General features: G+C 36.6%; 1 protein-coding gene across 1 annotated transcript in view; it reads right to left on the bottom strand.

Annotated features, from left to right (window-relative positions):
• Positions 1 to 26,321, bottom strand: part of LOC120538509 (pro-neuregulin-3, membrane-bound isoform-like) — an 822,431-nt gene that overhangs the window by 258,416 nt on the left and 537,694 nt on the right. Inside the window, exon 2 of the mRNA XM_039767928.1 lies at positions 16,577 to 16,706. Coding sequence (XP_039623862.1) covers positions 16,577 to 16,706 — 130 coding nt within the window. The remainder of the gene's footprint in view (positions 1 to 16,576; positions 16,707 to 26,321) is intronic.

Genomic DNA, 26,321 nt, shown 5'->3' with positions numbered 1-26,321 from the left:
CCTGGTCCAGATCTGGGAGGAGATCCCCCAAAACACCATCTGTCATCTCATTAGAAGCATGCACCGATGTTGTCAGGCATGTATACAAGAACACAGGGGCCATACAAAGTACTGCGTACAATTTTGAGTTGCTGCAATTAAATTTTGGCAAAATGGACTAGCCTGCCACATAATTTTTTCACTCTGATTTTTGGGTCGTCTTTGAATTCAGGGCTCTGTAGGTTGATCATTTTCATTTTCATCAAACGATGTGGCATCCTTTCGTTCCTAAAACATTACCCAGTCTATATCAGTATAGATATCCAGGAGGATTTCTTTTTCCCATTGAGATATGATGTGTTTTCAAAGTGTTCCTTTAATTTTTTTGAGCAGTTTATATATATATATATACAGTGGTGTGAAAAACTATTTGCCCCCTTCCTGATTTCTTATTCTTTTGCATGTTTGTCACACAAAATGTTTCTGATCATCAAACACATTTAACCATTAGTCAAATATACCACAAGTAAACACAAAATGCATTTTTTAAATGATGGTTTTTATTATTTAGGGAGAAAAAATCCAAACCTACATGGCCCTGTGTGAAAAAGTAATTGCCCCCTGAACCTAATAACTGGTTGGGCCACCCTTAGCAGCAATAACTGCAATCAAGCATTTGCGATAACTTGCAATGAGTCTTTTACAGCGCTCTGGAGGAATTTTGGCCCACTCATCTTTGCAGAATTGTTGTAATTCAGCTTTATTTGAGGGTTTTCTAGCATGATCCGCCTTTTTAAGGTCATGCCATAGCATCTCAATTGGATTCAGGTCAGGACTTTGACTAGGCCACTCCAAAGTCTTCATTTTGTTTTTCTTCAGCCATTCAGAGGTGTATTTGCTGGAGTGTTTTGGGTCATTGTCCTGTTGCAGCACCCAAGATCGATTCAGCTTGAGTTGGCGAACAGATGGCCGGACATTCTCCTTCAGGATTTTTTGGTAGACAGTAGAATTCATGGTTCCATCTATCACAGCAAGCCTTCCAGGTCCTGAAGCAGCAAAACAACCCCAGACCATCACACTACCACCACCATATTTTACTGTTGGTATGATGTTCTTTTTCTGAAATGCTGTGTTCCTTTTACGCCAGATGTAACGGGACATTTGCCTTCCAAAAAGTTCAACTTTTGTCTCATCTGTCCACAAGGTATTTTCCCAAAAGTCTTGCCAATCATTGAGATGTTTCTTAGCAAAATTGAGACGAGCCCTAGTGTTCTTTTTGCTTAATAGTGGTTTGCATCTTGGAAATCTGCCATGCAGGCCGTTTTTGCCCAGTCTCTTTCTTATGGTGGAGTCGTGAACACTGACCTTAATTGAGGCAAGTGAGGCCTGCAGTTCTTTAGACGTTGTCCTGGGGTCTTTTGTGACCTCTCGGATGAGTCATCTCTGCACTCTTGGGGTAATTTTGGTCAGCCGGCCACTCCTGGGAAGGTTCACCACTGTTCCATGTTTTTGTCATTTGTGGATAATGTCTCTCACTGTGGTTCGCTGGTGTCCCAAAGCTTTAGAAATGGCTTTATAACCTTTACCAGACTGATAGATCTCAATTACTTCTGTTCTCATTTCTTCCTGAATTTCTTTGGATCTTGGCATGATGTCTAGCTTTTGAGGTGCTTTTGGTCTACTTCTCTGTGTCAGGCAGCTCCTATTTAAGTGATTTCTTGATTGAAACAGGTGTGGCAGTAATCAGGCCTGGGGGTGGCTACGGAAATTGAACTCAGGTGTGATACACCACAGTTAGGTTATTTTTTAACAAGGGGCAATTACTTTTTCACACAGGGCCATGTAGGTTTGGATTTTTTCTCCCTAAATAATAAAAACCATCATTTAAAAACTGCATTTTGTGTTTACTTGTGTTATATTTGACTAATGGTTAAATGTGTTTGATGATCAGAAACATTTTGTGTGACAAACATGCAAAAGAATAAGAAATCAAGAAGGGGGCAAATAGTTTTTCACACCACTGTATGTTTATATTTATTTATTTATTTATACTGGAGAATATAAAATATCTGCTCAAACAGGACGCACAGACCTCAAAAGCAGGGCCCCCTTAGGCCCCACTTGCCACCCCCAAACGTCACTCTTGACTAACAGTCCTTTGCAGGAGATGCAAAATGTTAAGCCATTTTCTACAGCTGTTTCTTTCTGGAAAAGAAATGTACTCTGCAAGATCAGAGTGCATTCTGCCAGTAATAAATACAATATAGGAACATGTCAGTCCAGTGGAGGACAATGCACCAATAGAGATTCTACTAATAAGAACTCTATCTGGCTGACTTTAAGTAATTGCCACTCCCTAGAGACATAATCCATTCATTCTTCATTGCTTACTGTACAGTATGCATTGTCTGAATAAATGAAACATTGGTGTGATAGCAAATTAGAATCAAAACAGGAGGTATATTCTGCAACAATAAAGAAAAAGCAAAAGAAGACAGAATTAAGGAGCACTGGATATGAGCAGTCATCTGTTGTTTCCCCTACACTATTTCAGGACAAGCTGCTAAGACTGCAATGTGTTTGACGAGATTGCTAGACTTATAGTGGACATGGCCTAAAGCTGAAAAAGCTGAATTTCCTGCAAGAGAAGTACTCCAAGAAGACACCTTAAATACAATAAGAAGAACTTTCCTTTGAGATGCAAGATTACTCAGCTGTGGATCTGCAATAATTCTGACATGGCAGATGGATTAAATATTAAACATCTGTATGGGCGAATGCGGTGGAAACAAATATGTCAACATTAGCCCTTAGTGCTCATGTCTCTCTTCGTGAAGTTAACATACTGCATTGAACACGAAGAGTGCAGGGTGTGTATTAGCGAAACTCTGAGCAGTTGTAAGGAATGGCGCTTTCCTTCCATTGGGTAACCTTATGTATACGTACACACACACTTGCACACATACTGCATATACTGTATTATCAAGTATGAATACATGGGGGGCATCTTCAGGTGTTTTTCTCACTCTACATCTGCAGTTCAGATACTTATTTGTATGAAGACATGTGACCCAGCTTTTGCTTCCTTCATGAAGTCCCACTACTTCTGGGAATACCAGATAAAAAAATTACAACCCATCAGAAGTTGGCATTCAGATTCAAACCCATGCTAGAAATGAAAGGATTGATTGCTTATGCCAATTTTCTTTTTTGAATGTGATCACTTCCATTGATAAGGCAGACCTCTTTATTAATCCGGGTAAATGTTATTTTGGACAGACCAAGTATTTAGGCCATGTGGCAAGATCAAACTGCAATGTTCTAAAAGTTGCAGCCATTTGAGACTGGGCCTGAATGGAAACAAAAAGCCTTCCTTGCGTTTACAGGGTTACTACTAGCGCTTTATGCCCTGATTCTAAGATAGAGCTAAGCTGTTGACAGAGTTAACTTGAAAACAGGCTACTAGTATGGTAGTATGGAACCCTGATGCTCCAATAGCTTTCCATGACCTTAAGAAGGTTCTGATGTCAGCACCTATTTTAGTATCACCTTACTTTTCTCTTCCTTTTTCCTCCAGAGTGATGCATATGGAACCAGGCAGGGGACAGTGCTTAGACTGATGATCAATGGCGTTGACCACCCTGTCAGGTTGAGAAAAGGTATTCATTGACTGGGCGGGGGACATTACAATATAGAGAGTGACTCAACTAAGGTATTACCTCCTCAGGCAGGAGTTCACTTTGGTTTCAGATCATGCTCTGCTCCAATGGTTGGCAATTCGTAAGGGATCTAATCCTTGAGTCACTCAGTGGTTCTTGGATTTGCAGCCATATACATTTAAAGTCCTACATTGCCGTTGGCTTTTTCACACCAATGCTGATACTCTTTCATGCTTCCACAACCTTAAGTCTACCTGTTCCTCGATGGAGAAGCCAAGGGAAGGGAGGAAGGCATGTCAAGAATTTACACGTAACAGACATCATCCAGGCTTTGATGTTGTATGTACCTCATTAAACTGAGAGGGGTGTTCACTGACCAATTCTCACTGTTCAGATGCAATTAGCCAGAAGACATCTGACCGGACTTCCGCTTTCTCTCTGAAGCTATGCCCCTTTGGGGATGATCACGTAAACAGCTACATTGAACTGGAAATTCAGTTTCAAAGCTGCTCTAGAGGTGTAAGGATTGATTCCTTGCCTTAGGTTTTTTTTGGCAAAGCGAAAATGTTTAATGTACCCTCATGTGCCCAATATTTTCTCCTTTTTACACCCTGAATTAAATAGTGTTTAACACCTAGTTCCCTTTGTATAAGTACTTGTCTTTTCTTTCAATATATAGTGTGTATATACAGTATATATTGTCACACACGTGCGCATGGGAGGCAGCTAAAGGGCTTGAGTGACGGCAGTTCTGAGACAGGCCGGGCTGTGGCAGAGTGCACTGACTCTTTTTCTCACTTCCCTGTAGACCATCCCTGGGAGACTCCACCTGGCTCTAGTGACATCACTTCCGGGACCGAACCAATGGAGACAGAACTAACCGGCGCCGGCCCCCCTGATGTCACGTCTGGGCCTGATCCAATGAGTGACGAACACATGCCCGATTCCCATGACCTCACTTCCTGTCTTCCCCTTTAAAAGCCTGCCCTTTTTCCCCTTTCCCTCAGTCTTGTCTTGGACTCGTTATATGCACATCAGTGCTGTATTTCTGTGAAAAGAACAATTTTGCAGCCAGGTTTCGAGATTATACGGGTGGCTGCCCCAAACCTTTCTTTGAGTATGTCTCAGCTTTGTGACAATATATATATATATATATATATATATATATATATATATATATATACACAAAGAACAAACAAGTACAATTAAAGGAAGTAAACACCCAGGGAACCTTTTTTTCATCAATCATCCTGAATTCCAGACCCCTGCTCTGTTTCACAATCTGGTCAAGGAGTATTACCAGGGTCACTCCTAGTCCACTTTGAAGCACTTCCAGGCTACCCTTGGTGGTCATCAACATCTATTTCAGGGTCAATTTTACCAAATGATATTCTAAAGTGCAATATTGAATATCTTATTGTATATTTATATTTTATCTATTTGTTAAATTAAATTGGGTAAGAATTAATAAAATATGTTCTTAGATTTTTCAGTGAGAGAACACAGACGTTTGGTGAAAGTTATACTCTGATTCTTGATGAATGGCAACATCTTGCATGTTGATTAGCACATAAAGGTTAGAAGTTTATTGTATTCCAGACACGTGATAATGATAGATAGATAGATAGATAGATAGATAGATAGATAGATAGATAGATAGATAGATAGATAGATAGATAGATAGATGCTTTATTAATCCCAAGGTGAAATTCATATACTCCAGCAGCAGCATACTGATGATAAAATATATATATATATATATATATATATATATATATATATATATATATATATATATATATATATATATATATATATGATCCTTTAAACCTGCAATCTTGCCAGGCATTTCTGCTACCTCGAATAAAGCGAGTAAAGTATGTGTGGTTCCTTTTCCCACATTCCCCACTGTCCATCACTTGTCATATACTGTCTGGAACAGTTATTCTCAGGATTTTGTCTCCATTGTCCTATCTGATCACCCTATAGCATTTCAATTTATACAGTAGAACTAGTATTGCAAAATACTATTTATTAAAACTGGCTTAATGGTACAATGGTAAGTCCATCTGTTTTATTCATATCATGCATTTAAGAACCTCTCTTCACTGACTATGACTTACATGTATCTTTCTTTGTGCTTCTTGTTGCCTTTTTCATCAGACATTCCAGTCCTGTTCCGGATGCTGGATCATGTGACATCTGGACACAGGGACATATGCCACCCCGTTTACTATCGTATGCTGGCCACTTACCTTTGTTCATCGAACACTGTCTTGTGGACACTGGGCACAAAATGCCTGGGTACAGACACTGGACACAGGATAACACACATTTAATGGCTTTATATATACATCGATTTAATATTTTATATATATATATACTGTATATATATATATATATATATATATATATATATATATATATATATATATATATATATATATATATATATATATATATAGTATATATATGTATATATGTATATAAATATGAATAAATTAATTAATTAATAAATAAATAACACACACACATACACTTACCTATACCCCCAAGCCCGCCTTATTTTGCTATATATTGCTTTTATTCTTGTATGTCTAATCATTATCCTCTGATGATGAACAACACAAAAAGACCCATTCATGTCAAAGTCAGAATGGATCTCTGCAAAGTTGTCTCAATGAATTACAAATATAAAACACAAAATATTTGATTGTAAATCATGACAAATGCACCCATCTGAGGTTTAGAAGCACTTGAGTAATCATGCAAGAAGATTATCAAGGGAAGCCACCAAGAAACCAATGAGAACTCTGAATAAGTTATAAACTGCAGTGACTCAGACTGTGCATAAAACTTCACCACTCACAGCTTTATGGGAGAATGGCAAAGAGAAAGCCACACATGGCAAAAAAAAAAAAATCACACATGACATTGTGGTTAGAGTTTGAAGCAAGGAATATGAGAGACTCTGAAGTCAGCTGGCAGAAAGTTCCTTTCTCTAATGAAACGAAAAACTAAGCATTTTGGTCATCAGAATAAATGGCGTAATCCAGGGGTTCTCAAAGTACGTCCTGGGGAACCACTGTGGCTTCAAGTTTTTGTTCCAGACAAATTCATTATCAGGGACAACAACTGATAACAGTGATCTCATTTATTTAGCTGGTATTTTTTTATCTTTTCTTATTCTACATTCAGAAAAGCACATCAGCATTACTTTCACATTACATTGGGAAGCACTGGCATAATCCAAATACTACACATTATCAAAAATACATAATTTTTATCATGAAGCATGGTGGTGGCAGCCTCGTGCTGAGGGAATGCTTCTCTGCAGCAGGCCCTGGAAGGGTTCTGAGCGTAGAAGGTAATATGAATGCAGCAAAATGCAAGGAGGAAAACCTGATGCAGTCCGCAAGAAAGTGACGCCTTGGAACAAGATTAATTTTTCAGCAAGACAATGTAAATGTAATGCCAAAATCTACACAGAAATTGCTTAAAAACAACAATGGTAATGACATGGAGTGGCGGAATCAGAGTCCAGATCGCAACCCGATTGAGAAGTTTTGTCTGCCCTTCAAAAAGGCGGTTCAATCACAGTTCTTATGGAACCAGACACTTTGAGCAGATTTGCAAAGAATGAGGAAAATCTCAGGGTCCAGATAAGCAAAACAAATAGTGACTTGTGTACATAAAGCCAAGGCTGGAATGGCTGCCAAAGGTGCAGCTACTAAATACTGACTTGAATAGCGTTACTCATACAGTACATTTCATATTTATAATTAATTTAGATCATTTGCAGAGATTTATTTTCACTTTGACATGAAAATGTCTTTTTCTGTTGGTCAGTGTGAAAAAAAATTAAATCCACTGTGATTCAATGTTCTATAACAATAAAATGTGAAATCTTCCAAGGGGGTGAATGGCTTTTATTAGACCTCTGCTCTACACTGTCAGCTGCTTTGTTTGATACTTGGTGTCACTAAAACCTACAGAGCAAGAAATGGCACTTACAATTCCCTTCCAGCTGAAGGCAGAAGAGTATTACAAGTTTAATGGTCTGCTGCGTAGCAATTTCATAGTGACATTAAGTACTCGGATGATTTTCAATATTAAGCTGTTTTTTAAATGATGTAAATGTCTTTTTGTAACATTATGCTAATACAAGGGAGCATTTCTCGAACAAAGTATGCAAGAAGGCTGTTTCCACTTTGAGAAGTCAAAGAGGGAGCATTTTGTTGTCAGTGGGGTTGCTGACGTGAGAGCGATGAAGCTGTGGAGGTTTCCTTGGTTGGTTTTCTTGCACATAGAAGAGAAAGCAAAGTCTCTGGGGTTGCGATGAGTCAAGAGCACTAGGGAAGTGCCTGGTGCTAAATGTAGGTGGCGGGATGAGCTCTAGCTAGCTGGGAACACCTACGCTGCAGGATCGTCTCTATTTCAGGTGATCTCTTAGGTAATTTGAAAGAGTTTCGATTTTTTTTGTTGTAAGCTTGCCACGCACACTTTGTACAATTAAGAATCTGAAACTCATTCCCCTGCCTCCACCTGCTATAAAGATTTCCCTGTTACAATGTTACTTCTCTAAGTAAATATGTCCAGTCATCCATTTTCAAACCCATTTAATCCAGTTTAGGGGCGCAGGGGAATGGAGCCTCTGTATAAGTATGGATTATATTTCAAGGTTGAGTTTGAAAGTTTCATCAATTATGAAATATCTGTAAAGTAAAGTAGAAAGAAAGATGATCCATCTTCTGAACCCACTTCTGTCGATTTTAAGAGTGAGGGGAAGGCAAATGCACATTCATGTCAACAGTCTTTCTATTCAGATTTGCAAACTGACCTGGCATACAAACTTGTGGAATTAAACCAGAAGTACTTGAAGAAAAGGTGTAAAGCCACTTGGAAGAGGGGTGCAAACTACACACAGATAGTTTTCACCCTGGTTCTTGGCACTGTGAGACGCATTTCCAAGATTACCAAACATACTGTATCCATCTATTCACCCATTGTCTAATCACTTATCCAGTTCAGAGTGGCAGATAATCACCATAACCAATACCAGGGTTTAGACAGGTAAGTCCATCACAGGGCACACACACCATACCATACCATATTTCAAAGCTGACCAAATCCTGGGGAGGATTGTGGTGGGCTGAAGCCTTTCCCAGCAAGCATTAGGTGCAAGGCAGGTAAAAAAAAAAACTGGTACAAGGTGCCAGTCTATCACTGAATGAACACGATCTCAAACACACCAAGGCTAACTGAGCATCACCAATCCCCCCAACCTGCATGTTTTTGGACTGTGGGAGAAAACTGGAGAACCTGGACAATATTCACAGAGACACAGGGAGAACACAGTACATGATCCCTGGCCTCCTTACTGTCACAACCACTGTGTTACTCCATATACATATCCTAAAAATAAAAAGTGAAACAAATATTGCCACTATGATTGCATGGTTTTGGTTTCTTGTGATTTCAGAAGAAACAAGTTGTACACACCTAAGCCGTGCTACCTCTAGAAGATAAATTGAAGCATAAGCTGAGAGGGTAAACAATACTGTAGGACCACCAACTGGTCAGTCACATTAGTGTATGGCTCCATCTAATGTCATTACTTCATAGGTTTAGTTATATTACCTTTTCTTAGCATTTTATACCCAGCTACATTTTCTTAATGGAGATTACATTATTATAGCTGATTGGGCAACATTTAAAATTTCTCCTTCTTGGCTCATTTTTCGTAGACATATTGATGTATATCCTTTTTTTGAACCCACTTATTCTAGCTTTAGGGTTGAAAAGAAACAAAGGCCTAACCTAGCAGAATCAGGCCTGGAAAGAGTCCTGGTTTAATGCAGGTCACATTCATACACACCCTGAGCCAAGAGTCACCATTAAAACAAAAACAAAAAAAGATTTGCTAGGTGTGGGAGAAAAAAACTAATTTACCTGGAGAAAGAAAGAAAACAAACAGATGGTGAATGCTCTTGGAGTGTCATAGAGCAGAGAGACAGCAGCACTGACTATACACCACACAGCATGCCAGAGAACTCACAATCTTATTCTTCACCTGTGATGCTTATGTCTACTCTCTTCTGCTTAACTTCCTTATTCATTGCCTTAGCATGTGTTTGTGTCTCTTGCACCTTTGTTTGCATTTTAATGACTTGTTTGGCCTTGTAAAACCCCTAGACACTCAGAGTAAGCATCATTTTGACCAACCTTCAATAGGGAATTAATAGCCAATTAACAAAATATTCCAGTTTTAAAATCCCTTGCACATCCTAGTTGTGCAGTGCATTTGTGTAAATGTCAGTTCTTACCTGTTGTCAAGGTCTGACCCTCTGGCAACAATGCAAGGCAAGCAAATACTATTAAATTGATTTGATATTTGCTAACTATTCTGAGAAGACAGAGAAGTTAGGTTATTGAGACTGATGAGCTTGTTGGGCTGAAAGGCTTGTTCTTGCCAAATGATTCTGTTATAAAATAGAAAAGAATTTTAGAATGGTAATGTTGCAAAGCGGAAAACCATGCCAAAACCCTGAACATCTTGTTTATAAAGTAGACAATTATCTATCTATACTTAAATCCATGAAAAATCATCCTAATCTAAGGTAGACCTCAGATAACCAGTGACAGAACTTAAGTTAACTCAGATGATGTGCTTTATAAATAAAAATGTATTATTATTAAGCGCCTTCTGCATGGGAAAAGTGCTATATTAAAAAATGTGTTATTTTTGCTATTATTATTATCATTATTATTAGTACACTTTGCCACCAAAAAGATCCAAAAGTTTAGGCTTTGAGCAGTCCTTGAGAGAGAATTACCTGCTTATTGTCACATATCAGGTTGAAGTTATTTGTATTTAATTTTTTATTGTTTTTGTTCATTTTGAATGATTATTTCTCATGTCTTTATGTTATTTCTGTTGATTTTGTAATAGTGCACTGTCTTTTAAAATGTAATTATGTTCCATGTTCTTCATAGATGAGCCTGAGGATGCAGGGTTAAAGAGTGATTATGCCAAGGTGGCCCTGCCTCCTCAGGCTCCACCTATGAAGAACATGGAACATAACTACATTTTAAGAGACAGTGGACTATTTCTGGACAAAATCAACAGAAATAACATAAACACATGAGAAATAATCATTCAAAATGAACAAAAAGAACTATAAAAAATAAAATACAAGTAGCAGGCTATTAACTAAAAGAGACAGCTCAGGAGAGAGGGTGTTTGTTGTTTATTTGTAAATATTGCTTTTGATGGTTGGATTATTCTGTGTTTATGATTATTTTTCACCTTGTTTTAAGAATTACTTGATTTTGTATTGGGACTTTATTTGCTTTGGATTGCATTTTAGGCAATTCTTTTTTGCCTTTGTTTACTCTTTTGTGATTGTAATTGTATTTTGATATTTTTTTATACTCATGGTTTGCCCAAGAATTTGTTTGGTTTGATTTGTTAGAGACTTTTTATGGTTGTTTTTCCAACTCACAATTTTCAGACCTGCTTCTTTAGATAGCCAGCAGCTTGGCAAAAGTCTAGTGACCCCTCTGCTGGGCAGACCAGCTAACTATTCTGGCCTGCTTCCTAACTTCTTTAAAAGGACCTCACCTATTTTGCTCTGGAGGAAACTCCAATTCATGGCATTAATCAGCAGAATATATGTATAAAATAAAAAAAACCTATACTGTCAAACTGAGGTAGGTCTTTATTGAAGTGTAAATCATTACCTGATCTCAAAGTCTGGCTCCTCTACAACAGCTCACCTTGACAAAACCCATCTTCACAAGGGGAATCTACATACTGGACTTCAGCTCAGTGAAAAAGAGCTTCATTACACATTAGATGAATGTTAAGAATGTGTTTGGCCTTTCCTAAGAAGTTACTGAGCACAATGTAAAGCAGCCATCAAAAATAATCAACAAACTAAGTCAATGTGAAGAATCAAATAAACAGCACCATCTACCATGCTTATTTTGGGCCACAGGTTAACAGAAATATGAATATACACTCCACTATTCCCATCAAAATTCTTCAATGGAACCTTGATTGTTGAAGCCAGTTTCACTCCAAAACACATTGCATGTTGTTGGACTGAAGGAAGGAATATTGTTTTGCTTTTACCTAAACCAAGATAAATTAGAACATATGATTGTACGTAAACATTCAATCAAAGTATTGCTGCATACTGCTTCTCAAGTTTAATTATTATTATGAATCAAAAATTACTAACATAACTGGTGACAGTGAGCTTCATTACAAGCATGCATCCAAAACAGAACCTAAGGCACATTGTCTCATACAAAGCACTCAGTTCCTCTGAACGTAAGGCAAAGAGCAAGTTGCCTCTGGCTTTTTCACAAGTTGTGTACAGAGAGAAAGAAATTAAAGTCAGGATTGAAGCTCATGGAAAAGCATGTAAAGATGACTGAAAGGGAACCCTTTGCTTTATAGTTGAATAGCAAGTACAGGTTTTGTTACGTCTTGTTTGCACATGGAAGTGATCTCTTATTTCTGTAAATCTTTTGGTTGTTAATAAAATTCATTTTATAATTTAAAGAGGCTGAATTTCTGAACCACAAAGAAAGGCGAGGAATGCATAATTGTAGAAGCCTTCCTGAAAGTCTCAATCATTATTAACTTTGTCGATTGTAAAGATACTGTACTGTATAAGCATAATGTTGACATTTGATGCACTGAGAACACAGTGAATCTGGGAGATTTTCATTGCCTGGTAGATTAATTCAAAAATGAGTATTTTCAAGGAAAAATATCTATTATAAAAGAAAATCTTGAGACAAGACTATTGCCAAGAGATTTTTTCAAGTCCGCCATCCTCTCAACCATTTTCAATTCCCATGGTCCTCTCACCTCATATTTCTCTGAATGCTTTTATCATACACAGTTCCTGCGCTCTCAGCTCTCATAAATTTTTACGTTTTCCTCACTTTAAGTTCCTAGTAAAAGAAGACTTATTATGTGTAAATCTTATTGAAGAATTTCATCACAAAGGTTTATCAACAGAAGAAATGAGTACACAGGCAATCCTAGCACCAAGAAACATTGAAGTCAAATGAATTAACACGAAAATTGTTGATTGGTTACATGGAAAATTGGTTGAATGCATATCAACGGACTATGCTAAAATAGTTTTGTGGTGATAGTGCGGAAGAAAGCATCGACTTACAATATCCCATAGAATATCTATAACCATTAACATCGTCTGTTGAAAGAAGGATGTATCGTAATGTTATTACATAATTTATGTCCGAGTGATGGGCTATGCAATAGAACAAGATTAGTTGTATTCAAAAGTGGTCAAACAATTCTAACATGTAAAAGTTTAGCAGGCAACAAGAAAGGTAATGTAGTACATCTTCCGCAGATAACATTAGACACCAAAGGAGATCTTGATATGCCATTCGTATTAAAACGTTTACAGTTTCCCGTTAGAATAGCGTTTGCTATGAAAATTAACAAATCACAGGGACAAACATTCGAAAAAGTCAGTTTATTTATTAGAGAGAAAGAAACGATATTCACTCGGAATAAAAATTCAATGCGATATTGACGAAAAGTTAATTCAAGAGATTGTTTTTCCTAAAGTTTTACAGTAAAAGTGTAAGTTTAAAAAGTATTTGCATGTTAATTTCAAAACCAAACAGGGCAGAGCTCCCTAGTGAATTATTAAAAAAATGAAGCTTCACAAATAAATAACACATACTTCAGTCCATCCACATCAGCCCTGGTTAAGTATTATACAATGCAGTTTGTCCAAATAATTTAGAACAAAAAAGTTGCATCATACTTGCAAAAGTAATAGTGTCGTAATCTAGTGTACAGATTTTTCTTTATTGTGTTCTTAATATTATTAAAAATAATTCATGTTCTTTCTCACTGAATCTTGTTTTCCCTGTGAAGGCTGCCATGTTGGATATTGGTTCCTAGGAAGCAAGGCCACGTCACTGGGAGATGGTTTTTTGAGGTTACGTGTCATGATGCCACTAATGTTAAAGTTTTATTTAATTCTGGTCCCATGTATACGTAAGTCATCCAAGTTTGAAAGAGAAAACTTTTCTGTCATTTCATATTGTTAATTTTGGATTTTGCTTGTCACAACATTGTTTTCTGTCCTCTGATTGCCATTTATGTCTTGTGTGTCTTGGCTCTGGTTATCTATTCCCTTTTTAGCTTATGATTTACTGCTCTCTTTTCTGACTACAGTTCTAGCTACACATGATGAGTGTTGTTATTATTTCATTGTTGTCTTCCTGGTTACGATCCCAGCATGTATTCTGACTTCTCTACGCTATCTCCCGATTCCTTTTTTTTTTAATGCTGTCCCCCTTAGCTAGCAGTACAAATGGGAATTTTTATTTCTAGTAATATGTTAAATGTTTAAAACAACTAATCCAAGCACATACTGAATAATTATTTAAACAATACATTTTATAGTTGAACACAATTAAATTGTAATTTTTAAAGTTATATCACCTTCTAAGCATTGTAGGCATGATCTGTGGATCATATGCTAGGAGGGTATAAAAGTCTGACAAGACATGAATCAATTTATAGAGCAATGTAGTACAACACACACTTTCAAAGTGCCGCTTGACTTGAACTCTAAGTCATCTCCAAGATGGACAGCCTGCTGTGTCAAGGCTGTCCTTGTTGTGTTTATGTGAATTTCTTTCCACACTTCTAAAACACAGTCACTCAAGCCAACTGGTGACTAAACTGCCCTGAGTGTTATGATTTTTCTCCCACAGGAAAAATGAAAGCCTTAAAAACCCATCCCAAATAAAAACATTAATTAAATAAATTCATTATAGCATGTATTTATTTAACAAAAATTAGATTAACAAACAACAATTAGAATAATTAAACAAAATCAACCAAGAACACAGACATGTAATAATTAAATTACTTATAAGGAAAGCAAGCAGTGAAACAATAATCACCTAAAATAGGGAAAGCAAAACAACTAGAAGTAAAGAACAAACAAGGAATACAAATAAACTCAAAAAGGCTCTTCATTAATACTCCAAAACGAAATCCCAAGTGCATAAGCCCAAAGACAGATAGAAAGGTCAAAACCAGAAATAACAAGCCCCAGACTTAATTATCTCAAAAATTCTAACTGCTAAGCCAAGAAAGCAACAATAATCTTAGCTAAAAAAGCAAGCGAAAGTTAAAACCAGGAATAAATAAGAGAAGAAACACCTAGAAACTCAGACAGATTGGAGCCATAAGCAAGAAGAACTGTGGCCAGCTGAAAGCTCCTACACTCTTACTGAGTGAACTAAACAAGAAAACAAGCCACAGGGCAACATATAAAGTTAAATGGAAAGGAGCAACCCAAAAAAAGGGGAAAAACTGGGATTAGGCTGCAGAGTGAGTTTGCACTGTGCTGGACTTGCATTCAAGTCAGTGCCGACTTTTGCTAAGTGCCTGCTAGGACTGAATCTGAGCGTGACTTGTTATTACCCTGAATAAAGATAAACAAGATAAAACTAAACGTGTGCTTTCAAGAGGGTAATAGATATATCTTTAATAAAAACACTAGAAACAAGATTCAAATCTTGATTTAAAAATAGTCAAAGAGTCAGCTTCTTTGATTATATTAAGAAAATAATTGTGCAGTGTTTCAGATTGGTGCAGATGGCCCTTTTCTCCCAATTTCATTTTTTATTAAACTGAAGAATAACTAATAAAAGACCATAATGAGATATGTGCTCTGGGTTGATTACTGGCAGACGTGAGTCAGTTTAAATGTCAATGCAGAGGTTATCCAGTCCTTAAATAAATTCATAGAAGTCAGTAGAGTAGTGCCATTAGTGAGCGATATACTCAAAGTTTGATTCCTACAAAAACATTTCAGGGGGAACGAGAAACAGTCGGAAGGTAACAATATGTAAAGTCATACGGAAATGAAGTAAAATTTCACAACCTTGGATGCTTCTTCTTATAGGTAAAATCAATTTTGGATTGTCTTTGATCATCAGATGTGCTCAAATTGACATGATATTTGTAGACTACTCTCAAATGACTGAACATGTTTTATCATGGCAATTTAAAAATGATTATGAGACATAGTTAAGAGCTCGGTCCAAATTCTAAATGTCTCCTTCATAATTTTGTATCTTTAGGCAGCTGGAGTTCAAACTAAGAAATCAAGATAATCTAATGCAGGCAATAACCGATCAACATTTTTTTCGGTTTGATTCAACTCTAACATTAACAAATTATGACACCTCTTCAGGAACTGCGGATATCACCTGGCAACCATCTGTACTGCATAAAATAAAATTAAACAATGAATGCCGGGTATTCTATATAGTGAATGGGACACTTAGAAATAATGAAAAGGCACAAAGCAAAAACATGTTATGGCCAGAAATGTTATATCTTCTCTGCTTAACATCACGTATTAAGGAATGGCATACATGTAAGTATATCCATTCTGAAAATACCTTATCGATTGCAAACACCATTATTAAACTGAAAATTCCACTATTCTGCACTGCTTGATGCTGCCTGTTCCACATGCCGAGCCACAGCCAGACCCCTTGAACCGAGCAATACTCTCACTGCAAATGTCCTACCTTATCATCCAGGCCACAGCTCCTTAGTCAATCTGACTTTGTTACCCAGATTTTCTAAATAACAACTGTTGCAAATTATTTGGGAAAGGGATATCTTTTTAACCTGATGCTCCTAAATTTCAGTTTAAGAAAAACGTGCCCTTGAATACATGTTGTATTTTTACATTAATTTCCTTTAAATCTCCTGGTAATTAATAATTAACAAAATTTAAAGTGCATGGCACCACCTTTGGTTTGTGGTAGACAAATTAAAACAAAGCATATTGTTCACTTTTGGCCTATTGCATCGTGTAGTTATAAGGTTAAAAGATGTTCCATACCTGCAGTGTTTGTGTGATCCAGTCAGCGTCTCAATGACAAAACAATCTCCGTCGTTCAAACAGTAAGCCAAATCCTTATCTCGGCATGGCTTGAAGTGCTCTGAATGTTCAGGGGGATATGTTGGAGATTCTGCAATGGAGGAAGAAAAGCTGGTAAGTACTTAATAAATAAGTTCTCTTAATGATACAATTTTTGGATACAGTCAATTCTCATTTTCTGTGGGAGTTATGTTCCTGCAAACCTCACTGAAATGGAAACCGCCTATACCGAAGCATTAATCATATTAGAAAAACACGGTTAAGTTCCAGTGGACTCTATTCACCATATACTTTTGCTGGCCATTATCATAAACACATAATTTCAAGTACCATTCCTGTAAATAACACTTCTCATACAGTGATTTCTAAAGTTTTTTTAAGTTAGTATTTAACAAAACCACGGATTTACATGAAGTCATTTTTTCCATTGCTTTGTCACAAACCACTGAAGTCCTTTTAGAGCTTTGCACAGCAGGGTAATACCACCAATTTATAGAAACCATCATCCTTTTGGGGGAGCAAGCGGATGGTTGATTCATTCACATTAAGCTGTCTGCCTGTTGATCCTATTGAATTTCCAGAATGAAGCAAGTCAAGCTCACGAACATTATCAACTGAGGAGTGCCTGGCAGAGCACTTTCATTGGCACTGTGCTTTACAGCCACTGCCGAAATGTAATAAATATATCTAAAAAACAGCATAAAACACAGAACACAAGGAGTATTACCAGAAAAACATGGACACTTGTTAACATGACAGAAACTGTGAAAACATTGCCACATATTCCCTTGGTAGAGGTCGTGTCAATGCGTTATTTTCTAACACACATGGCCATGAATAAGCACAAGTAGACCATGGGTGTCACAAAATGGGTGACACTTTTAGTAAGTGAATCCACTGGAATGGAATTCACGGATAGTGAAGTTTTACTGTATCACACTTACAGCGTGCTGGAGCAGCTCACAAAACAGCAAAGATCAAACATAAAGTGGTAATTATGATAGGGTGACCACTCACTGCCAGTTGTTTTTTAACCTATGTAGTTACTTTCTTTCTGATTTCCTCACTTGCCACTATGTTAGCTCTTTGATGCACTTTCAGTTATCTCCTATGCACCATTTTGCCATTTCCTTTTTTGATACAGAGACAGTCATAATTTCCTAAACATAGCCCTCAAGATGCTGTTAAATGCTACTTAAATATTTATGGGATGGTCTACATGCTTGTACGTGTTCAAGCATTGCTTCCCTGTTCAAGCAAGAAAACCATCTTTGCATATTAAATACAACCAAACTGTAGAGTTACATTACACATAACAGTATTACTGCTACTACCATTACTACATAAATAGACATTTAGGTCATTAAATCACCATGCTTTCCAATAAGATCATAAATATTCCAGCAAAACATCCCACAAAATATTAAACAGGAATTATTGGTGTATCCTTACAACCTTGTGAAGTACATGCTTAAAATAATCAATCAAAGAGTACAGCAGTAACCGAAGAAACATAAAACAAGTCAGCCAAACAAACTTAACACAGAGTTCGCCCTGATTAGTCTGTCATGCTTTGATTCTAGCATTGTTATAACTTCTTTGTTTGCTTTTTTGGTTTTATTCCATTTCTGTTATCTTAAATATAACCCGTTCTAGCATTCCCTTGTTTAGTTAGGGGAAGGACCTTTAGTTAATCCCTTTACCCTCTGGTGTTATAGTAATCATGAAAGCCGTCAACTGATCTGACCTTTAATCACAGCTCTTCACCAGCGCATAATCCTCCCCATATCATCAAGCCCATGCCACCATTTCCCTCTGAGTGGGTCTTTAAGCTTTTTCAATAGCATACTTTGGTTTGAGGTTGCTGCTTTTGACTCTTGTTTTGCTACATCGTATCGTTAATAATATAGTTGCCCTTTTGGCTTTGAGCTTCAAGATGTGCAAAATACAGATAAACCTTAATAAAAGGATGAGTGTCTGTGCATCTGCGTGTCCGTCTGGTTGCAAAGTGTCTGTCTTTCCAAATGAAGGTGCACCACAAACATTTGTAGTAATAAACAGCATTGCATTTGTCATTCCAACATTAACACTGCTTTTACAAATCCCATACCTAACAGCACATAACAGACACCCATGTATTGCATGGTGCACTGCAAATGTTAATACTGAGGTCTGTGTTGATTATTTACAATTCATCCCCTCTTAGACATGTAGCACAGCTAATTCACCTTTAAAAAATAAGATGTGTGTCAGTGTGTCTGTCTGATTGCCTGTCCAGTTGCTACCTCCCTGTCATTTAAAAAGATGGGACATCACAAACATGAATATTGTTTTTTTAATCCCTTACCAAATGGCATATAATAGAGACATATGCATTGCATTTTTGTCATTCCAACAGCTGGAGCTTGACAAGCATTTGTAGCAATGCATTTTATTAATATGCATGTCTATGAGGTGCCATTTGTTGGAATGACAAATACAATGCATTTTATTACTACATACATTACAAAACACATCCCAATAGATGGTGCACTGCAAAAACATTAACTCTGAAGTCTACGTTGATTTCTTAGATTTCTATCCATTTTAGACAGGTAGCACAGCTAGTTTTGAAATAAAGTTTCATGCCAAGTGATTTCTTTCTTTCACCAGTCTATTCCACTTTAGGACTATGCTTTTAAGGTTTTGATTTTTGCCTTTTAATTAACAATTTTCTGTGAGTGTATTCATAATCCTTGTTTCTTCTGACCTTCAAATTCTTTTGTCTAGTGCTAGTTTCTTTTTTAGATAATTATTATTTCATTTTCTTTCTATTCTAATTATTTCAATTATTTCCTGACCCATTCATTGTTAATTTTGTTCATTTATTTTAATAGTTGTTGTTTATTTAATTATCCCCAATAAAAATATGTTATTGTGCTACATGTACAGAATGTAGTGAAAGTCTCAATTGTATGTCCGAACAGCTTGCAATGCATTGCCACTCTCTGCCACTTGATAACAAAAATGTCTAAGTTACGCAGTGCACAACAGCACACAGATCAGAATATGATGGAATGCCATCAAGCTGCTTGCAGAATGAATTTGGCAGCATTAACAGTAGAATTAACAAAGCCTTTCGAAAAAACTCATAATCCCAGCCCACCTTAAATCCCTTCTCACCTCTCCATCAGCGTCTTTTGTGTTGTAAATGTGTTGATTAACACAAGCAGCAAGCAGCCTTCTGTCTCATCCCCATGTCCACCGCCGCAGTTCAATTAACTGTGAAACACTGAGCACTAAGAACCTTATCTTGGAATGAATTGCCTGGAGTTGTAGAGGGTAAATAATATATTATCATTTGGAATACACACATCATGTGTGTTCCGTGTCTACAATAGTCTATGTAAACAAATCATTAAAACATAAACGTATTGAATATTTTAATTAGTGAATAATTATTTTACCTTATTGTTATTAATGCTAGTTTCCTGTATTATGTTCCATACATCTGCTTGTTGAACCCAAGGGGGTGGGGCCCCCCTCAGCATTTATACTGTTTTGAGTGGTTACAGGCATTTGCTTTTGCCAGTTGAGTTGTTTAGTTTTGTTTACCTTGAATTGTACTCTTCTTATATTTTTGTAAGTTCTGTTTTTTGATTCTTTGTTTCTGGTTTCTGCTGACTGGGTTGTGGATTTGGCCTGGTTACCTTTTGGCTTGCCTCTTTTGATATATTTTGTTCTTGTTTGTTTTTAAAATTTGAAAATAAATTCTTTATTTCTTATAATGTTTTGATATTTTGGCCAAAGTTTTTAAATGGTTCTCATCTCCTTTTTTGTGTGAATGATAAGCTAGTGATCATTTTACCTATTTAGGCCACAAAGTCTACTTCTTGAGTTTAGGTTTGGGCTTAATTTTTTTCTAAGCCTCCCAGGAAGCTTGATATACCTACTTCTGGAGGTGAAGCTTATATCTGAGTTTTTTGAGCTGAAAGTGCAAAGAGTGCAATGCATGTTGCTGTAATGCAAACTCGCTGAGAACAGCTGCCCAGTGACCAACAATGCTTCATTTCTATTCATTAATCAAATGCAAAATGCAAGGACAGGCTAGAGCGAGTGAAACAAAAAATACCATCTGCATGCCGGAGTAGCCTGGCACATGCTGTAGTGTGCTCAAACTGAGCTCTGCACCTCTTAACAATCCCTAGGGACTGGACTTGGCTGATTCAACCGAGAACTCCCCTCACATTAATCTGCTACTTTGATAGCTTTCAGAAAAATTTAGAGGCCACTTTTACATCTTGGCAGTCCAGCACATGTCATTCACAACAGTTTGTTATAATTGTATCTTCAACTCTTAAAACAAACTACTTGAAGGGAAATATAAGAACCAATTGTGTTACTGTCATCTCAACAAAATGGTGCTCTTTAGCCTGGAGGAATCACACAGGAAGGCCTACTTCTACTTCTTGCTTTTCTTCCTATATAACTAAGTCAAATCCACATCATCTCTACCACACAGACTACTGCTTATGTTTGAGAAGTTGTAGTCATCGATTTCTTTTTTTCCGTGTCCAAAAACTACATTTGCTTTGGAAGTCAACATTATAAGAAACTTAAAAATAGTGTCTAAATAAATAGCCTCTAAAATGCAACATGCTTTTGATAAGGACTAAAAATCAGGAATGCAAAAGAAAAGGAAGGCTCCATAAAGCAACACTGCAAATTGCATTGAGACTACATTCAATGGAAAAGTGCCACGTGTAAACAGTTCCAAATGACAGAAAAGCGGGTGTTCAAAGGAGTTGCTCCTGCAAGCAACAGACCAGAGAAGCTATAAATCCACTACACCACAAGCAGAGGCCACTATCTAAATCTCAGAATCACCTAACTTAAAAACAAAAGAGCCTTTTGCCCCCTATGCATGATGAAGGGCAGAGCTGGTATACATTCTTGTACTCCTAGACTTCAGGATTGTAATAAGGGGTGAGTGATAGACCACTTTAACATGCTGCTCATTACAGATCAGCAGGGACTATAAGATTGAATAGAATCACACTTTTAGGCTGCTGTGCTATGAACAGAAAGCACATGTTGGCGCTACTGCTTTTCGCACTTGTGCCAGGGTCTGCCCTGCTGTGACAAGGGTGGCACCTTATACATGAACAGCCTTTGTCAAGCTTGTTCTGATTTCTTTCTCTTTGATGATCCATAATTAGGTGGTTAGACTGAACAGGCTCTCTATCATTAGTACCGTATCCTGCTTTAGAAGCAACCCTTAAAAAGATAAAAAGCATAAAAGCCTTGTATTGTTTCTGCTTTTATATAATAATTCATAATAAATGTCATTGCCATTTCTTAAAGAACAAGATAATGGGCCTCAATCTAAAATATTTTCATTTGCTAAGTTTCTCTTTTTTAATATTTTAGCAGGCTTCATGTAGAATGATTAACTACAGTCTGTCTTTGAGACTGAGGCGTCTAAAACATTGTAATTCCCGTCTGCTACTTTGAGTGTTAAATATGATAAATGATGTTTGTGTCATGGGAAAGAAGGTGACAAATCAATGTCATTTTTTTGTATTCAAATGCAATTCTTATACATAGATGGTACTCCTGATTAAGGTTTTGGCTTTTTTCACTTCTTTTTTTTGTTTTTCCTACTTTAGGTTTTCTGTAAAATAATAAATAACAATTTGTTTTTTTGTAAATTTGAAAAACAAATATCAGGAAACTTATTTTATGAAGAAACTGACATTCATCTCCATATGCATCTTACTTCCATACTCTTGAAACAACTCCATTTGTAAACTAGGATTGCAGAAAGCATTCTTCCTTTGACTATTTTTTCCATTTAGTGTCATTTCTACAAAGCATCTTCCCTCTTTGTCTTTTTTGCAATGACGCATATTCTCTCCAGGGTACCCCTTCTCCTATTCATTACTGCTTTCCAAAAGCTATGTCTGATGGAAATGGGGATTTTGATTTAGCTGCCAGCATATGCTGGTTCGTGAGCACAGGTTAAGGACTGGAGTTCTACACCATTTAGCTCTATTAAATGATAAGACTGAAACACTGTGGTGTAACACCTTATTAGAACCGGGTGATCGGGCTCTAAAGAGTTTGATGCTGTCTATGAATAATGTCATTTTCATTACTGTTAAGGAGATTTCTGCCATTTTTGAATGCTTAGAGTCTGCCACTAAATAAAGTAATTATCTCAAACCCAGTTAATCTAATTCAGTTAATCTAATTCGGCAACAGGAGTATGCAAGGAGAAAACTCTGGATGTAGCCAAAGTCCATAACAGAGCCCACTGACACACACCTATGCTCCTACACCCTTGTTGTGAACTGCCTTCATTCTTTTATTTTTCTTCATCTTATGAATTAACATTTGAGAGTTTCTAGACTCCCAGGGAAAATTTTCAGTAGTTATTTTATTAATGGGCTTCGGTTTAATGTTTTGAAATTTATTTAACAATGCACATATTTATTTATTTATTTACTAACAGATTACCCAGTGGCTTTGCTCACTGAGTGGAAGGGAAAAATATGTGGCTCTCATGAGGCAACGGCATTAATGACCCAATTCTATGCTATATTTGCCCCCGCATTTTAAATGTCGGCATAAAGCCAGACTCCTCGGTAGCAGCAGTGGGGCCAAACGATGTCAGCTGAAAATATGAATTGTATTTCGTAATGTTCTGTAGAAAATGAGTTGAATAAGGATTTGCGCCAGAAATAAGAGACAACAATGGTTCAGGTGGATGGCTTAAAGATGTTAATTTCACTTTGCCGTCTGAGTAACACATCCCATGTGATTCAAATTTAACCCTCTGTGCTTGGCAGTACTCACACTTGATGTCCATTTCTCCTGTTGTAACTTTTGGATGTAGGCAATAATCTTTTTCAATGTTATAACTGAATCTCTCCATATACAGACCCTGACGCCTGTGTGACGTGGTAGTCTGTGAATACTGCATCCGTCGAATTCAATTTTGTTCAGCACTCAGTTGTGATTGTCGTATACGTTGATAAGCGAGCCTTCTCTCTCGATCTGCTTCTGTCTCACTTTACCTGTGTAACTTGACTGTTGTGGTCATACGTAATTTCTGTTTCAAACACGAAAAGATCTTTATATATATATATATATATATATATATATATATACAGTATATATATTTTATTTCTTGACTCTATTTTGTGACTTATTCGGTTATTATGGGCTAGGTTACACAGGATTATAAAGAGAGGTTAAAAGAGTCTTTTTTGCTATCCGAGCTTGCTGATCTATCCCTAAAGACTATTTAACATTTACTACACTTGAGATCCTCTTTTTGTTAACAACTTTTGCTAGTACCTTTTGGACTTCATTTTTTGCTTTGTATTTTTTGGTTCCTTTGAAAATGAAACTTTATTTGCACACATGTTTTTTGACTATGACTAATTTTCTGGGGCTTCATTTATAAAATTTTCTGTGATTTTGAGTGTGGAAAGTCGAGTATGTCAAAAAACAGGAAAATGTGTATGCCAGAAAAAAAAATCTGATTTATAAAACCTGGCATATTTACATTTCTGGCCTCTTTTTGAGGATACACAAGCTGTAAAAATGAGGCCCCTTGGTCCTTAGCTTAAAAACTGTCCCTTTTGCTTGAATGGTGCTAGGTTGATGGGGACTGAAATTGTCAAACCTTTGATTTATTTTATTTATTGCCCCTACTACTTGATGGAAGGACGTGGCTATACCCTTTAGCAGCTTACAGATATTTTTAACATCACCTTGTAGTGGTATTTTATACTTATAGATACGAGCTACATTCTTTGTTTGAATATGTGCTGTATAAATAAGTGTTGTTTTACACACGTCTCATTTCTGGTTTGTTCATTTGAGTAATCTGCATTTCAGTTCTCGGAAGAACTGAAGGCAATAAGAACTCTAAGGCATTAGATTTAACCCTTGAACGATGGAACCATGAGGCACCAGCATGAACCACTATGCCATCATGATGCCCCAGTTCATACTACATTGTTTTAAAAAAAATTATGAATTAACCGACTTACATGTAATTTATGAAACCTTTCCTATATGAACCCAATAACAAATAATATTAGTTAAACCTTATTGTTACTAAACATAAATTTTGAGTTATAGCTTTGCCCAATATAAATGTCACAACTGATGTCCTTAAAGTTCTCATCAAGGCGGCTTTCCCAGATATATCTAATATCTAATGAATACAAATACAACAACATTTATTTGTATAATACATTTTCATACAAATAATATAGCTCAAAGTGTTTAGGCAGCATATTGGAGATAGTTGATATTACCTAAATTGCTGTTATTGTTATTAGTATCACCATCATTTTTATTATCACAATTTTCTTTGCAGGTGCCAAATTCAAAATACATTACACTAATAAACTGATTTTACCTAATATTAGGATTGTAGAGTAGCTATCCAATCAGAATCACATGCAAACAAGTAACTAAACCTGAGGAGATGAGAGAGTTTGGCAGCATGCGCTGATGGTGTGTTGCCACACCCACCAGCCGCTGAACAACCTGGATTGGGACCCGAGTGCAGCAGGTGACACCTCAGCACCTCACTGGAACAGTTTGAGGTTTCTTTACGGTGGCTGGAGTGACAATCCGGCCACCAACCCCCAAGTTTTCTCTCTAAGTTGGAGGACCTGCTTGCAGGGCTGGATTCAGATTAACTTCACACCCAAGACAAGTAAACCTAGATGGATGCCAGTCATTCTCATGATATTCACTCTTACAGTACATACCAAGTCAATGACCCTGGTATGTGCATATGTACAATAATAATTAGAGTACCTTAAGAAAAGCCCTCTCAAATGCCTAGTATGCAGTTATGATTTGAAGCCACTCTCCTCAAGCTGTGAGCCAACAGCATTATACTCTATTACACTGTGCCATCCAGACATCTATTCATAAAAATAAAAATCACCTAAGCTAGAGGTTCTTAAACATTATAATCTGAGGGCTCAAATAAGAAAATTAGTGTCAAACTAGGCCCCAAGAAGAGGATTATTACCATAATGACAGCAGAACCCTATAAAGAAAAAATAACTATAGTTATAAAATAAGAGGAATAAAAGTTTTTGTTTCCGTTCAGGCATATTTCACACATGAATATTACTAAAATAGAAAAGTGGAAAGTAAGCATGTTGTTAAAAAACTATAGTTATTATTCTTAAAAGGGAATAGGTTTTTGAGGTATATCACTGCCAGTATAAATGTATAGTGTAAGCTTTAGTAAAGATGAGTAATATTCATTTTCTTTATAATGTGTACGGCTAGAGGACATGATGATTTTTGTCACTTGTCTCATGGCGCTGGAGGTGGTGGTGATGTCCCTTGCAGAAAACTGGGTTGTATCGAGTTAGTTAAGTAATAATGTAGTCAAAAAAATAATTAATCAATGCAGTTTATATACCATGTCTTAAATTATTTTTTTGAAATAATGTTTTTTTTTTCAATAAGCTCTACCATTGACAATCCAGTTTTCTGAATGAGTTCTCAATTTGTTCAGCATATTTTGGTTTTCATTTAACAATTCAATCAACTGAGTAAAAAAGTGGAGTCATGTAGCTAAATTATTCCATACAATTTTATGTGCTATTTAGATTTTATATGGGTGACTAAATCATGATGAAGAATTTTGCAAACAGTCCAGTATGAAATGTTTAATACTACC

Source organism: Polypterus senegalus, chromosome 1 (assembly GCF_016835505.1).
Source record: "Polypterus senegalus isolate Bchr_013 chromosome 1, ASM1683550v1, whole genome shotgun sequence".
Lineage (NCBI taxonomy): Eukaryota > Metazoa > Chordata > Cladistia > Polypteriformes > Polypteridae > Polypterus > Polypterus senegalus.
Note: the sequence above shows the minus strand (reverse complement) of the source record. Positions and strands in the feature narration are given on the sequence as shown.